The following is a 17,374-nucleotide window of genomic DNA, read 5'->3' as shown; positions in this document are numbered from 1 at the left end:
ATCACAACAAGTTACTGTTTTGCTTTGTACCACAAGCAAATCAACCAGCTCATATGTAGCATTATGCAGTCTACTTAAATGAGGGCAAATTTCAAAACGTTAAGTCACCAGGACAGATTAGTGCTCTCCATTTCAACTAATTTCAAGAATCAACAGCATAACACAATCCACTAAAATCTTTGATTTTTAAGACCTGTGTCAGTTATCTAAAAATGGACAAGTTTATCAGTTTTAAATCATCTTCCATCACAGTATCTTTAGCCAAAAGAGGCTATGTTTCCAGAAATCTTGGCATGTTAGAATACACTTGAGAAAATGTTGCAGGTAAGATTTCTAAGTCCATCCAAATCTTGCTGGCTATTCACTGTGACTGAAATCACTTTAGTGTAATATTCACTCAAAGTCAGGAAATACAATTTGCAGTCCAACAGAGCAATTTTTCCAGCTTGATTAAACAATGAATGTGAAACAAACTGCGCCAAATTGTTGGCTCAGGTTATCTGATGAGACCTCTGAAAATAAAATAGGCAATTCACTGCCCATTGTAGGTAGTTCTGTGTTTAAATTGTTTTTTAGGACACTCCTGAACTGTCGGTGCATACGTTTCTGAGGTGATAAAAGAAGAAGCGGAAATTGGGAAGCTATTGTATCAACTGATCACAATGAATATAAAAACACATATAAACTGCATTTACTAAAAAGAAACAAAAAATCCATGCGCTGAAATGCTAAAAGGTTAGCATACATCTGGCAAATCACCTTCATTTAAAAAGTGAAAAATGAGCTAAATATCAGAACTTTTTCTTTATCATTTTAAGCCAGTAATAAGAATGTGAGAAACACTGAAATAAGAGCAAAGGGCCTATTCTTTTCAAAAGGCAGTTTTCAGGATTAGGGGTGCATTCTCACAAATGTGGAAGATCAAAAGTTCAGTAACACCACAATGCTTGTGATTGAAAGATTTGATTGGAGCAAACACATCCCCGGTAAAAGAGCACAGAACAAAACAGGAGAATGATAATTACCACTATCCATTTAGTATTGGTATCAGCAAGCACTTTTGCTTGCAAAGTATTTGAAAATCCACAACTCTCACTTCAAGAAACCTTGAAATTAGGGAATCATTTAAAAATGTTCCAATCAAAATCTGTCTTCGTTTTGAAATATCAAGGGTTGTAGAACCAAAGAGTAGATAGAATTAAGACGAAGATCTGCTATGACCCAATAATGACAAAATAAATGGCCAACTGTTGTTACTGCCAATTCTCTGGATATATCCAATGCTTTTTGTCTCTCCAAATGTAAAATTCCTTTTTTTCCATCCTGACTCTTTACTGGTGTTGTAGGATCATATTTTGCAATAATCTTATGCAATAAAACTTCAGATCATGATTTCTTATTCATAATGCAGAAAGAAAATGCTTATTTCTTTGACAGGAGCCATTGAGTAAGCTGAAGGCCATTTCACAGCCACTATTTTAAGAATCGCATTACACAAAAACAATGCCTTGTTCATCATGATTCATCAGGAAATATTTATGAGCATGGATGATCCATAAAAGATAAAAATATTTTTCAAGCAACAGATATTGACTTTGACTTTAAGTATAAACAGTTAGGAACAGTTTATAATGAGGGGTGCATTATCAAAATACTTCCATTATCAATCAACTTTCAATCAAAAAGGTGACATTTGAACATCAATACATTTTCACTGTAATACAGAAGAGTGGTAAATTTCATGGGACGTCTTGTAGATGCAAAGTTCAAGTCATTTTATGAGCCACAGCACACATAGGACAATAATATTCTTCAGACTGATTGGAAATTTAATAGTACTAGTGTTTTCTATGCCCATTTTGACGTAAAGACATCACTGGTGTCTTATTGCTACCCCGATTGCCACGCAATCACACCCTTTTTATTAATTAATATCTCCTACCTTAGGTCAGTTTTCTTTTGTTCTGTTCTACCCCTTTTTCTGTGCCTGAAAATGTGCTCTCTAACCTTTTTTTTCTAAGTTCTGATTAAGTTAGTCAACTGAAATAATTCCTTCACCTCTTTGTCTTCAGATCCTGCTTGACCTGCTGGATATTTAAATATTTTCTGGTTCATTTCAGGCATTTTTACTTCATTTTCATGCTTCCACAGTTTTCTTCAGGCTTTGCAGGTTGGAAATCTGTTTGAAGACCACCTGGAAGAAACATGACTGAACCACTCAACAGATAATAAGCCTCCTACTCTTCCAGTTCTGAAAGGCCCCTTGCAAAATTGTGAAGAAAATCTTCTCTTCCCCAACAGCCACCCCTTCTCCAGACTTCCAACTTGCAAATCCCTTTGGGTTTTTTTTGTGCAATTTTAGTTACATTAGGTATTTTAAGGTGCACAATTCAAGATGATCATTAAAACGACAGCACTAACTTCAAAGAATTTCCCTTTTTATGAAGGCAGAATGTAGCAGATTAGTTGTGGCAAAAAACACAATCTCTACTGAAAGTAACACTATCAATACTTTTCTTTAGAATTAAGATGTCACCTAATTAAAAAAAAATCCTCATATTACGAAGTAAGAACATAGCAGGTTAACTGTGGTAGAATTTTAATCTCTACTGAAAGCAATGCAAACAATTCATTTTAGCATTAAGATATTATTGAACTTTAAGTGGATGTAATTAAAATATATGTTCAATAAATGTGAGGATACAGAAGTAACTATTTTCTTTTGTTAATTTTTTTTCCCCCAGCAGCATTCTAAAAACCTTTGCCAATTTCTCAGGGAGCTTGCAGAAATCATTTTCCTTTTCTCTCATCTGCATCATGCCACACCCTCCCCTATCTGCACCAGCCTGGATTAGTTTCCTTCCTTCCACCAACATGCTAATTCCTCTCCTCTGAGTCACTCTACCTCCCAGAGCAAGTGTTGAGGTAGAAGCCATTGTTTTGATTGCAATGCACCAACTAGGGGTTCACCAGTCCATTTCAAGCGGGCTTATGGGGATAATGCTCAATGAAAAATAAATCTAACATCAAATATAGTTTAAATCACTTTAATAAGTGTGCAACTCAAAATTACTCTCAATGTACAGCATTCTGCACTGACAAACAGAGGGAGTGATTGGTGTACCATACTGTACATTGACAATAGAATGGAGTGGTCATGTGTTTCTTGCTTTAAATATACTAATTCTAGTAAATCTTGGTAATCCTGCGTGATATAAATTCACGTGCAAATGAATTAATTCAGACCTCCAGAAAGGTTTTTTTTTTCAGACTATCATAAGATATGGAGATCTTAAGTAGTTACTTGAATACTCAAATGAAGTCATCATGCAAGCTCAATCAACTTGAATATCATTGTCTAGAATTATCGAGTACGCAAAGGAATAAAGGGATCTCTGATTGCTGCATTAATTGCACATTGTGCATTAAAATAGGGTTACACTGCACACAGTGCCACTATAAACCACACTCCACACCTTTGGAGGGCAGCACAGTCAAAACAGTACCTGGGCAGTGCCTCTTGCAGGTTGCAATATCCCAATTCAATGCACACTGAGTCCTTGGAAAGAAATTAAGCATTAAAAAGGCACTGCAAAGTTGCATTTTCTTTCAATCTACAAAGTAGGCAGTTTCATACAATTTTGTTGCATGGTTGTATTCTAAATTTAAACATTTAATGCATTTTTTAAAAAGAAAAATCACAAGGCGACTAATTGGTATGATTGATTGAACACTGTAATGGACAACACTTCTCTGGTGGAATTTTGGTTATCCCAGCTTCTGACTTTTATAACCAGCTTGAGGTATGTTCTGGCATTCAACCTAACTAAGGCTAGAGTCTTTACAATGTCTGTTGAAAAGAAGGAGAAACCTTTGACTTTTCCCTGCTCTGGTGTTGCACTTCCTATCTTCTTGAGTATCTCTGATGCTGGGAAAAGCTGAACCACTTCAGTGGATTCTGTAATTTTGTCCCAATCCAATTTTGAAGTCATTAGTCCTGGGTCACTTTCACAAAGTGATTACTGCGTTGGACCATGCCTCATGTGGACCTGAATGCCAGAGATTTGCACAGTCAAGGCCTGAGATTTGATAATGTAATAGTTTCACACAGTTTTGTTGAAGTGAAAAGGAAAAGACTCACTGCCTTTAACTGGTCAGGTGTTAAAGTGAGATACTGCAATTTCAATTGATGCTTCATTGCCACCCTGCCTCTGCCCCTCTTCGTCTCCCACTTCCATTCAGGTTGCAAGTCAAGGTTTTGGATTTCTGGATTTAGTGGGAAAGGGAGCTGCAGCAAATGGATCAGCCCCATGCGCCTGGGGAGTCCTTGGGTCCACCGAGGCAGGGTTAGTGGTTCCTCGCACCCCCTGAATTATGTCATGAGTGACTGAGTAGGTACTGGGAAGCTGACCCTGCCACTCTTTCTCTTTGAAGTGACGGGAGTACTTGGATAACGCTTGAGGGCGGAAGGGTTGGGAGCTCCCTGAAGGTAGCAATGCTTCTTGAGCTCGCAAAGTGCTGGGGGTTTGCATTTGGTGGTTCTGGGAATTATCGTAATTCTTCATTGGGTCTCCTTCTCGGTTGGACTTTGCTTCCTTGGAATCTTGCTGGTTGCCAGCTATGAAAGGCGCAGCTCGTTGCTGCACTCCGCCAGACGGTCCAACACAAGTGTCTGGAAAACCAGAGAACATACTTTGACGAACCTGACTGGGGTCTGCAGCAGCACCTCCAAATTGGGAGTGAGTAGATATCTCTTCAACTGGTGGGTACACAACTGTTTCTTCCAAAGTTGCCAGCGTTTTCTTTTTTGAAAACGGTGCCTTTGTGAAGACATCATTCTCTTCAGTTTGATTTCTAGCAGCATTCATTTTCACTTTAAAAGGAGCCCTGGTAAAAACATCAACAGCACCCTGCACCGTATCAGTGCCCCTTGAGTTCCTGAAGGGAGCGGCAGAGAACACATCTGCCTCACTGGTTGTTTCCTCACCCTTTTCTCCGTGGAGTTTGGATGTTTGTTCCTGCAGGTCTGTCTCACCTGAACCAGAAATCAATTGTCCTCCCGCCATCTCCCCTGCGTGGTTCAGCAAATTCTGAGGTTTATTCGGATCCTCGTCCTCTTCGGAATCCAACAGCAGAGGTCTGTGGCCGCTGCTGTCGAGGAGGTCACCACGATCCTCAATGCAATCATCGTCGCTGCTGTGCACTGAACCACAGCTGGAAGAACCCATAGGGTTAGGCCAATTCACATTCTCAGCGTCGGGCTCCCTAGGCTTGCCAATCTCAGAGAAAATAGGGGCATCATTGGCAGGTGACCGGAACTGCTCCGTGGAATGGCCAGAACCATCTCTTGGGAAACCTGGAACAGAACAAGTAGCTAATTAACTCTCTCAATCAGCAATGCTGTTCTCCCTAAAATCCACTGGTTTCATGCATTGATTCAAAAGCGAAATATGGTTGCATAAGTCCCCAATTAAATCCTATGGTTTTCAGCATAACTGTGGAGCCTTTTGTAGTAAAGTTTACACTCCTGGATCAATGTGCACATGACCTTGACCCACACCTAATATTCCTTTCAGCCCATGAAAGCCTGGTTTCTGAAGATGCTCGGAATATGTGTTTCAAATGATAGGGTGTGTAAAACGCAAGTCTCTATGACTGTGTTGCCATTTTGAAAGGGAGTCCACTCAGAACTTCTTAATTATTTCATTCTACAGTTGATTCTGAACAGATTATACATTCCCTTAATTTGCAGATGAACAGAGAGCTGGAGACAGACAGAAACAAGCAGAGACAGACTAAAACAACCTGCTGTACTTTGACGGCTGAGGGTTGCTCATGGTTGCTCCTTTTCCCCTGTCACAAATGCTCAGAAGCCACACCTTACAGCAGTTCCGTAGAAGCTCTCCAAAGCCATTCCCTTCAAGCTTTGGCTTCTGAACCATTTAGGCAATGCTGGATCTGCACTGAACAGATTCTCCCTTTTCACTGAACAAACCTGGCTACAAAAGCAGTACAAGGTGCTTTTGATGTAATGTCTATTCCACTATTTTTAAGCTTTCATATACTTGATATTTAGTTTTTGAACTATGCCACACAAAGAGAAGGGTTCAGAGGATAAGGAGCAACATAATAAGATGCCAAGGTACAGCTATAGTACATTATCACATTGTCAGACTACATGTTGCTTTTGCTGTAGAAAAATGGGATGGTCATGCTACATGTAAACTCAACCACAATAGTGAAAACATCTCTATAGCCTCAGCAGCCACAAGGAACTGAGCATGACAAGGGTCAGGTGTCTGGCACATACAACATCAAAAGCTTAGTCTATACCCTTAATAAGTATTGCATGTAAAATCCAACAGCTACAGGACTATTTTGATGTATGCTTCACAGACCATATTGTGGCGACCTGGCACATCCGAACCGGCTCACAATTAGATAGCCTACGGGGGTTTGCGAGCACAAAGCTTTGGAGCCTCTGCGCCACGGGGGGCAGGTTGAGGGAGGCTTAAAAGTGAGGCTGAGGATTTCGAATAAAGTTTTTTTCCTTCGACTGCAGTTACCGACTCCGTGTCGTAATTTTAGCGCTGCGTGTAGCACTCCGCTACAATATCATCTTTACATTAACTGTATATTTGTTGAATGACAAGGAAAAGCCCGACAATGACTCTGAAGTGAATTAAAGACCAGTGAAAACTGTATTAGGCTTCTTTGTTGAATGAAAAATAAGGGAAATCCTCTGACCACAGTCTGTAAAAGATCCCAATTCAACTGAACAATGAAAGAATCCCACCAGAGAGTGATCGATGGGGATGATCCCAGCAAGGACCGAAGGCCGGCTGAATAAAGATGAAGAGTGCTTTTCCTTCAATATGTGCTGCCTTCCCTACACCTATTTCAGAATTCTAGCATCTCTTTTTTAAATTTGTGTCACTGATTATCTTGTTCTGTAACATGATTCCCATGGGGCCTGATACACTGAACCCCTTGTATTAAAACGGAAGCGGCTGGTCAGTAGATTACATGTATGGAAATAGAGATGGATCAAGAGATGTTCCTACAATTAAATACTTAATTGCAGCATAGTCAAGAAACCACACAGCATCACAGGACAGTATTCTGTTCAATAAAGTGGTGAAAAGTCCAGCATTGAGTTAGGGATTAGTGGATTATTGGTGTAAGTTTTTTTGATGTTTAGTGCAGACTTAGTGGGTCAAAGGGCCAGTTTTTATGCTGTATGACTCTGACTTTCCAACCATGATTTTCCGCAAACTCTGCTCTGTACTTCTGTCATCAGCCACTGTCTACTTTTTGTTGAAATACTGCGGACTAGAGGATTAGGTGGTATTTTTCAACAAGTAACTATGTTTCATGGAGCCATAACAGCAATACAGCTCCTACAGGTCTGTGCCAGCACTTAAACAAACAATTCAATTCCTCTGCCCTTTCTCAAAGCACTGCCATGTTTGTTCACTAACAGCAGCTACTGGACTAACTGGTCAAAAACAAATTAATATCTCTTACAGGTCCTCACCAGGTTCCCAATACCCAACTTATGTACAACCCGTAGATACGAGCAAATGTCTGAGAGACCAGTGCGATGGATTTACCAACTGTTGCAAGCCTGCAGGCATCTCCTGTTGTGTAGAGTTCAATTCACAACAAAATCTGAATGGTTACATTAAGTGGCTGGTTTAATTACAAGTCAGCTTTGATTGGTCAATGTTTTTTATTTAAACATATTCCCAGACAGCTTCATTTCTAGCTTGCAAACTGTTTGGGTTATGAACAGTTCTCATCAACCCGGTGAGCACCTGAAATTAACAATTCATATTCAATAGAGATGTAGATGACCAGGTGGAGTTTTTACTAAACTAGCATATTGTAAAGGGGAGAGAAAATGTCAATTCTTGCTGAGGTGGAAGGAGATACACCTATACTTGCTTTGCAACATCTCTTGTAAAGCTTTGTAATCACTACAGTTGGAAAGTAATGAGAGGTAGCAAGGCTGATGGGTATATTTTATTGATGGGAAGCTGGCACTCTGGAGAAATTCCTCCCAGGAGATAGTCAAGTCCAGATGGAAAAGAAGGTGAATGCTGGAAGTCTGAAGGAGATTGCCTGAAATGCTCAAGTAGATACCATCTGAGACTGAAACTGGAATGTTTTGGATGTGTGAGTTAAAAGGTGATCAGCTAACATTTCTGTTGTAGACAGAATCAGGTTTAATATCACTGACATACATTGTGAAATTTGTTGTTTTGCAGCAGCATTACAGTGCAATACATAGAAAATAACAAACATTACAAAAAGAAATGTGCATTTAAAGTAATAGAGTGAAAAACGAGCAAAAATAATGAGACAGTGTTCATGGGTTGGATTGTTGTCCATTCAGAAACTTGACAGTGGAAGGGAAGAAGCTGTTCTAAAAACATTGAGTGTATGTCTTCAGGGCCTTTTACCTCCTCTCTGTTGGACTATGGAAGATGGTTGACAGCGCATTGACAAATTATTTTCTTTTCTCTTTGATGCTGTCAGGGCAGCTCTGTACTACCAGTATTTGCTGTAATCGGTTTATGCTGACATGTGATGAAAATGCTTCAAATTTAGCTTTTTCTTCCCACAACTAAAAAATCAGTGCGTTAAATTTTTACCAATTATACCTTGCACTTTATTTTAAGAGAATAAAATACTAATTTGTCTCATCAGTCCTGTAGCTCTTAAACTTTACACGCATTTTATTACCTGACATACAAACCAGATTAATTGAAAATTGCTCCTGATTGGGACCTAATTTTATTCATTGAATATTTTAATCGTGGAAGTGGCTACACCTGTGTATCTATTAAAATATACAAATGAAAGAGCAATTTCACATCATATGGGTATAAACAGTTCACAAAGCAAGCAAATTCATGCCCAATGTAAGATGAATGTTGAATATTCTAGCAGTACATTAAGATAAGGTTTAGAACATAAACAAGTCCATTTGTCCTTAAAGTTCTATCCTGACACTCAATTTCACATTATATTGTACAAAAAATAAAATCATTAATAATATTACTGGCAGTTTGCATTCTAATTGTATAAAAACCCTTCATCATGTGGGTTTAAATTAAAATTCATGTATTGAACTTTTAAAATACAAATCTCACCAAATGCTGATTCATTGCTTCAGCTGCAGTATGTAAAAACAGCAAGGAGTGACTAAAAGGTAATCATAAAAGTCACAAAATAATTGACCTTCCAGGAATCAGAACCGTCAATCTAAGATGCAGCAAATGGAACCAATTTTTATTTATTAAGGTTCTAGAAAAGCACTTTAAAAATCTTACCTTAGTCGAAGTACCATTATGTTTTAAAATGCCATTTCTGCCAACTTCCAGTTGCATTTGCAGAAAAGTTCAGAGAGGGTTTAGTACAGTTTAGAAAGAAATGACTTTGTTCTTCGTTTAACTTCTCCCCTTTTGACTTTGTGACAAGATTTTTGCCAATATCACTTACTCTCCAAATTTCATCATGTTTACAACAGTAATGTTGAAAAACACACTTTTGCCTGTTTAAAAATAAAAACAATTCCCTCAAATAATTTTTTGCCGAATTCCAATGTTAAGGACATGTGATTCATAAGCTCTTAGTTCCCTTGTGTGGCCACACCTCCTCTATCTAGTTAGCCCTGTGTCAGTCATCCTCAATCAACACTGCTAAGATTTGAAAAAAGGTAATGTCCTTGGATCTCAGTAACGCTTCGCTCTACCATCAAGGGAAGACCAAGAACTGCACTTCTACATTTATACTCATTTCAGAGCACTTCTTTGAATGGGACTCACTACCATTGTCAGGTTTCCATTGTGACACACAGTTAGGAAACGGGCAGATGCAAGGAAAATTTCTTCTGCGGTACTATTGCAAGCTAATGTAGAAACATTTAGCTCATCTATCCACACTCATAACTATGCCCTGGTCTGCCAAATCTGTGTGTGTCCAAGGTAGCTTTAAGGGGAATTCTGACGAGGAAAGTTGATTTGGTTTAGGGGTCAGCTATCGCATTGATTAGACAAGAGTGAGGCACACAGGTAAAGCCCACCCAACCATTGAGCACATTTACATGAAATGCTGTCGTAGGAAAGCAGCATCCATCATCAGGGATACTTACCACCTAGGCCATTCTCTTTTCTCACTGCTACCATTAGGCAGAAGGTCCAAGTGCCTCAGGACTCGCACCACCAGATTCAAGAACAGTTACTACCCATCAACTGTAAGGCTCCTGAACAAAAGGGGTAACTACACTCATCTATTGAGATGTTCCCACAAGCATTGACTTCACTTTAAGGACTCTTTATCTTGTTATTTACGCTCTTGATAATTATTGCTATTTTTTATATTTGCATTTGCACAGTTTGTTGTTTTTGATGCTCTACTTGTTCCTTCATTGATTCTATTATAGTTACTACTCTATAGATTTGCTGAGTACGTGCACAGGGAAAAGACACTCAGGATTGTATGTCGTGACACAATATACTCTCTAATAATAAAATTTACTTTGAACTTTGAACATGCACTCTTGATCTCTCAGTCTGCCTTGTTGTGACACCTGCACCTTATTTGTCTACCTGCACCACACTTTCTCTATAACTGTAACACCATATACTGCATCGTCTTGTTTTCCTTTTGTATTCGCTTGATGTACTTACTTACGGAATGACCTGGATGACATGCAAACAATAGCTTTTCACTATGTCTCAGTACATGTGACAATAATACTGTAAACCAATTACCCCCTTCAACTCTGGATCATTGAGAGAACCGGTTTTAATCTTTTTTCAACACAAGTGATTGAAGTGAAAGAATCTATTGCTTCTTATGACAGTTTCAATAGCTCAAGTCTCATTACTTCCACGACAAGGCCAGCTCATCTCATAGGTTGAACATATGAGCACAGGCACATACTGAATATAAGCTCGTTACTGAGGAATTTCAGCAACAGGGGCATCAGCAAAGATAGTCAAGAAAGGAGATTAAAACACAATACAAGATTTATTTTAAGATATATGCATCAAAACATTATTTATTGGGAAAATGAATCACTTGGATACATTACAATGTGAAGTATAGATACAACGTTGTCATCAGCAAGACCCCCCTTTAGACACTAGAATCTGTACAAAAATACTCTGCTTTGATTTGTAGCTTTACTCTGCTCAATAATGCTGCAAACATTCACTCTTCTGCACCATTAAATGCAAACTACTGAAAAGCATGCCAGTATGTGTTCTGATTGCAGAAACTAGAAGCTGGAGCATCTCTCCTTTCGGGGGTTTAACACAAGCCTTCAATTTTTACAGCAGAATTGAGTTTTGGCCAGAAGGCCATGATAAAATCTGAGAAGTTGGGAGGGGTGGGGGTGAGATTGTATGTTACGCAGTTGCGCCTCCACTACTTCTGGAAATATATTTAACACAGGACAGGAATTTTGCTTGGCAGTGTCACACCACGTGTGATAGCTTACACACTTAGGAAGCATTAAAACAGAAACAAATCCTCAGAGGGATAGAAAATAGTTAAGGTGCACTCTAAATGCCTGAATTGGAGATTACAGAAGCAGTATTCAAGTGGAGAAAGTGAAATAAACCATAGTCTGTACACAGGAGTGGGCGGGAGTGAGAGAAACAGAGAGGAGAGAGAGAGGCAAGAGATAAAGAAAAAGAGAAAGAGGAGAGAGAGAAAGATGTATCTATATACACACATACAAATAGAAAGAGGGAGAGACAGAGAGAAAGAGAAAGAAAGACAGAAAGAGAATGAGAAAGAGAGATACTGAAGCTTTGACAATCACAGTAAAATCAAAGCAAATCAAAGTGTCTTAAAGCAGTTATATATTTGCAGTCCTAGTTTTGTTACAAAACCAGTGTAGAGTTTGTTTCTTGCACTGATCTTAGTAGACCCTTTAAATGAAACCTTTCTTTTATTTAATTAAAACACAACACCTCCCTTGGTTTAGGTTTTGAAAGGTGCTTGTAACAACAGACATCACATTACACTAGAATTGCACAATACTGCAGCTGGAATAACAACTCACAATTGTATATTTTTACTTGTATGAATATAAAACCAAAAAAAGGAAAAAAAAAAGACTGATCATTAAGAAACCTACTTGTTAACCCACAATGGTTAGAAACTACAGTTACACAGGTTGCATAGGTTGGAAACACATCAACCTCAGTGTGGAGAGACAGCATTTTTACAGGCAGTTCAAATGTACATGATCCCAAATGGGAATCAGAAAAGCAGAATTAGTTCTGTTCGAAGCAAAAAGAACAAGGAAATAAGTACAAATTACAAAGATAAGACTTGGGGTTACAAACAACGACAGACGTTATTGATAACAAGAAAAATGTCACTTAGTGCAGTGATTGAAGGAATGTAAACAGAGCAGGAAAGTGAAACAAAATAATGCAACATCAAATGGCATAAGCTTGTATCCTGAACTTAAAAATGTATCAATTGCTATAGAATAAAGCAATGTGTATAACATTAACATTAGAAACTCATTCTTCAGTAACTTTTCATTATGGGAATGCTCTCTATCAGGAAGCTTTTCATATTAAAAGAGATCAAATGTATAACATAGTTTCCATAGATACCTATTTTGATTTCTAGGTTCTTGTCATTTCAATGTGGTGGGTTGTTTTGGAATTTAATGTGCCAGCTGGTAGGAACTCAGTAGTGTGCCAAAAACAGCATTGCTCTGTGGACCGGCCAACAGTGAGATTTTGAGCAACACACTGTTTTCCTTTTCAGCTTGCCCCTGTCGTTGGAAAAGAAGAGTCAGTGAAGTGCAGTGTATTGCATAGGAGGAAATAGAAATATGTAAGCACTGGCTCATGGTTGAAAATTTTCTTAACAACTCTACACTTGCAGAGGCAGTGTTTGGCATGTGCAACATTTAGACAGACAGCATTTACATGGCCAGGGTGATTTGGCTGCTGCCCCACCACAGTGAAGCCGGCAAGAAAATCTCTTTATGTCAGAACAGCAAAAAGACCAGTGCAAACCTTTGTTTCACATAACACATTGTCGATCTAATCCATTGTCACCTATTTAAATGGTACCACCACACAGGTCAGAATGCACGTTTTGTAGCAGTGTTATATATTAACGTGTGTTGGTGTTACCAGTCTGACCTGACAAATGTATCATTTGGTGCACTGCAAGGACAAACAGGTTTTGTTGTGTTGCAAAATCAGCATTAAGGGTGAAGGTTGGAACTCATTTTCATAGACTTCAGCTATATTGTCTCCCCAAAAAAGCACAGCTCAAATTACATAAAACACTGTTAAGTTCAAAATACATTTTCCTTACAATGTCCAATTTTGACCATACAATTGGGATTATTTTTAACACTACTAATTTTTAATCAATTAATTCATATTTAGTAGACAGAAAATGTAGTATATTTACAACTGGTATGAAGAAAACGGCACAGAAATTAATTCTGTACTGTCTGAAATAGCAGAGTGCATCAAAGTGCCTTTAGAATGTAAATTGATAGTGTAGAGTTTATAATTTTTGACACCTCTCACAACTTGCACTGTATAATTGATGCGTATTTCAGTCATCCAATCAGCTGAGGGGAGGCAGTGTCAAGAGTTGTGTGGAAAGGACAGCTGAAGGAGTCAAGTGCCATACCAATGAAATCATTAAAGTCTGATTCAGAAAAAAGCAGCACCTATTGGAGTGGAAGTCATAAAACATCAGTTGAGATATTCAATGCTAAATTTATTTTGGATTTGAAATTGGCATGAACAGCACACGTGCAGAGTAGGTCATTCATGAACGCACCACTCATCTGTTTTCCAATGACAGATTAATACATCATATGTATTACGTGGTGGATGGCGGGGTTGCAATACATCTCTAACAAAGGAGATACAAGGTGCTCCTTCCCTGCGCTGCCTGCAGGTCACCCTTGTGCAAGGTGTAGAACCCACTTAGCCTCCCGATCAGGGTCATGTGAAGCCATGGGAGCACGTGGTGGATGGTTGCATGAGCAGCCAGTGCACATCACAGGTCCTAGTTTTTCAACCATTGATGCCAGGCAGACAATCTCTGAAGAGTTTTGATAATGGCTGGGGTCACTTGTCTTGTAAAGACACTGCCAGAAGAAGGCAACGGCTAACAAATTCTGTAAAAAAAAATTTGCCAGAACAATCACAGTCAAAGACCATGATTGTCTATGTCATACAACAAGGCACATAATGAAGACGATGATGACGTATTATGTGCAGTGTAGAAGACAAAGGCAAATAGAGATGTTACTAGGAATTTCTGCTTGTGACACTGGCTAAGTTGGTCTTGTTAGATTTTTTAAAATATGAGAACATCAGGAAAGATTTCCTTCATCATCCTCAAAGAAAACACATAAATATTCTTATGCTATAGAGCCATTCGGCAAATCCAAAAGATGCCATTGTGTATTACTTGGAATGAAAGGAATCTGTTAAAGATGCTTCTGAAAAAAATGATTTTGTCTTATCAACACAAGTTATGTCTTTAAGAAGTTGTTTGGTTATTTTACTAGCAAGATATGGTAAAACATGACGCAATGAAACTTTCATAAAGCCTCATGTTACCTTATTTCATTAGCTGGAGCCTTGTTGAATGAGTTCCATTTTTGTAGAAGTCCATAAGTTGGAAAATACACAAGAATCATTCGATATGGTAACCATACTTTCACAGTATTGTAATAAATGCCATCAAAAGCATTTAAAATGGATAAGATAAAACTAGCTCTACCATTTGTAGGAATAAATGTATATATGTATGAAGGACTTCTGTATTTAATATTACTGGGAGTCCTTTCATATCTTGGGTTGTCCACATGTTGGTGTTCTTAACCCAGGATGGCCTGTACATGAAATTATACTGAAAGGAGATGTGAGGAAATGGTACAAGTGTTATTTGTGGAGAGCATTGAATATTTGAACAAATAGAGAAGTGACCGCAAAGGTAAGCAATGCAAGAGCTTATGATACTTTAAAAACTCAGTCCATACTTCTCTCCCTCAAGATACAGATATAAATAGGACAAAATGTTTTCCTCTGAACATTCATCCACCTTTTCAATTGTGATTTTCATGAACCAAACAGAGAATTCCTTTTCACTGTGTCTCTTCCTATTACATTAAATTACTAATAGAAATCAAACTTTGAAGTATAGTTATTGGTCAAAGAGTCTCATCACTAACATTTTCCATTATTCAATACTGTGGATGTGTCGAGGGCAAGCTAATCTGTCAGTTCTTGCATATTAAAGTCAGCCGACAAGAGGTCACTCTCTGTTGGAATTTAAAGTTGGTCAAAATTTGAGAGTCTCTGGATACAGATAAAATATTATTTTCACACAAAATTTGTTGACAGAAGCCATTAATACACATATAATCAAATACACTGATTTAGTGCATCATATCAGAATATGAAATTTAACATTTATTGGATAGGATTCTGAAATTCTGGGGATTTGAGCTACTAAATTCTGCAATTCTATCAGCTGATTGGAGTACCTGATTTAAGTGACCAAAAATATCATTCCTTTTATGATAGACAATTCCTGTTGCTGTATAGGAATGCAACATTCATAAGTTTAAAACTTGATAATAATTCCACTGGGTGAGCCACGATTTCATAGACAAAACTGAAGCATTGCACAGGTAACACACCACAACAACAGTCTTTAACTTCTTATTTTGCTCTGTGGTGAAGTGTGGCTGTTTTGTACAGCCACCTGCATGTAGTCATCAGTGTGGACCTTGAACACTGAGGACATGTCCTCTTTCAGGTTTGAACTAGAATGGGAGGGCTGGAGAAGTACTAATAAGGGTAAAAATCAGGAAAATAATGTGTCTTTTCAAACCTTGCATAAACACAGAGAATGGAAGAAATATTCATCAGATCACATAGTATTCATGGAGACAGGGAGGTTTCAGCTTTTCAGCCTTCCATAGCAAAAATGCTTTTAGCAGTGGCATCATACTGGAGCTGGTAATATTGTGAAGTATGACCTTTTGAAAGTGGAGGCTACTGAAGTGGAACATAAGGACATTGGGAATTCTATTGGTTTTGACTTCTATTAGATTCCATTATTACATTCGATGTCTCAAATTGATCATATCTTCAATCTTCCAAACACCATCAACTGCAGTAATATAATCCCTCTTCAGATCTTTTCTATTCACCTCTGGCTTTCAACACAATTTTCTCTACACCAGTGCAAGAAAGATCATGGGGACATAAGCTTCAAGCATAAAATTTGATGACAGAAGCCATTAATGCAAATATAAAAAAGAAAGAGATATCTGGGGATATATGCATGTATTTCACTGGAAAAAAAAAGCAGGACAGGTTAAGAAGGTGGTTTAAACATACACACACACTTAAAATTCCAGTTTTATAAAGAGAGGCAGTAGAGTCCAAGAACAAGGAAACCATAATGGTCCTTCATATAACACTCGTTTGGTCACAAATATATCTGCTTCAGGATGCCAGGTGTGAAAGCTTTAGGAAGGGTGCAAAGAGGTGATTCCAGAGATGAAGGACATTAGTTATGTGGACAGAGTGGTAAAGAAACAGGGCAGGTTAATTGGAAATATGATGCAGATAATTAAATTTTGAAGGATATAGACAGAATCAAGGAAAATGAACCGTTCTCTTTGGCAAAAGGATCAAAAACTAGGGAACATAGAAAAAAATTATTAAGTGAATATTAAAAAATGCACAGCTTGTTGTTAGAATTTAGAATGCATTACCTAGTAGTGGTAGTAGATTCAACTATAGAACTCAAAAACAGAGCCAGATTATTATCTGATAAGAACTTGAAGGGTTATGGGGAAATTTGAATCACTGAACTGTTCTTGCATCCATCCTGTATGGATTTGACAGGTCAAATAGACTCCTTCCATGTTATAACCATCCTGTGATTCTGTAATACTTGACTGAAAACACAGTGCAAGAAACATCAAGAGTATTGCTGTTCATGAATAAATAATCTGCTGCAGCAAGCAATCGAGTGGAGGAACTCAGCAAGTTGAGTAGCATCTGTGGGCGGCGGGGGGTGGGGTTGGTTTTAGTGGTGTTTGGGGTCAAAACACTGCACAGAAATCAGGTCCTGATGCAAGGTTTTGACCCGAACCAATGACAATTCCTTCCACCCCCACCCTCCACCATAGTTGTTGCTCAGCTTACTGAGTTTTCTTCAGTAGACTGGTTGTTGCTTCAGACTCTAGCATCTGCAGTTTCATGTATCTACGTAATCTGTAGGTGTTGCACAAAATTAAGCTTTGTTCCTTGCACTTTTTTCTCAAAACAGTACAGTT

The 17,374-nt window shown here is 38.3% G+C and overlaps 1 protein-coding gene across 4 annotated transcripts in view; it reads right to left on the bottom strand.

The window, feature by feature from the left end:
• Nucleotides 1-2,582: 2,582 nt before the first annotated feature.
• The window catches only part of LOC132391773 (AP2-associated protein kinase 1-like), a 125,391-nt gene continuing 110,599 nt past the window's right edge, over nt 2,583-17,374 (bottom strand). For all 4 annotated transcript variants that reach the window (XM_059965379.1, XM_059965387.1, XM_059965396.1 and 1 more), the window contains one exon: nt 2,583-5,356. In XM_059965379.1, coding sequence (XP_059821362.1) covers nt 4,251-5,356 — 1,106 coding nt within the window. In that variant the 3' untranslated portion in view covers nt 2,583-4,250. The remainder of the gene's footprint in view (nt 5,357-17,374) is intronic.

This window comes from Hypanus sabinus, chromosome 1 (assembly GCF_030144855.1).
Source record: "Hypanus sabinus isolate sHypSab1 chromosome 1, sHypSab1.hap1, whole genome shotgun sequence".
NCBI lineage: Eukaryota > Metazoa > Chordata > Chondrichthyes > Myliobatiformes > Dasyatidae > Hypanus > Hypanus sabinus.
Note: the sequence above shows the minus strand (reverse complement) of the source record. Positions and strands in the feature narration are given on the sequence as shown.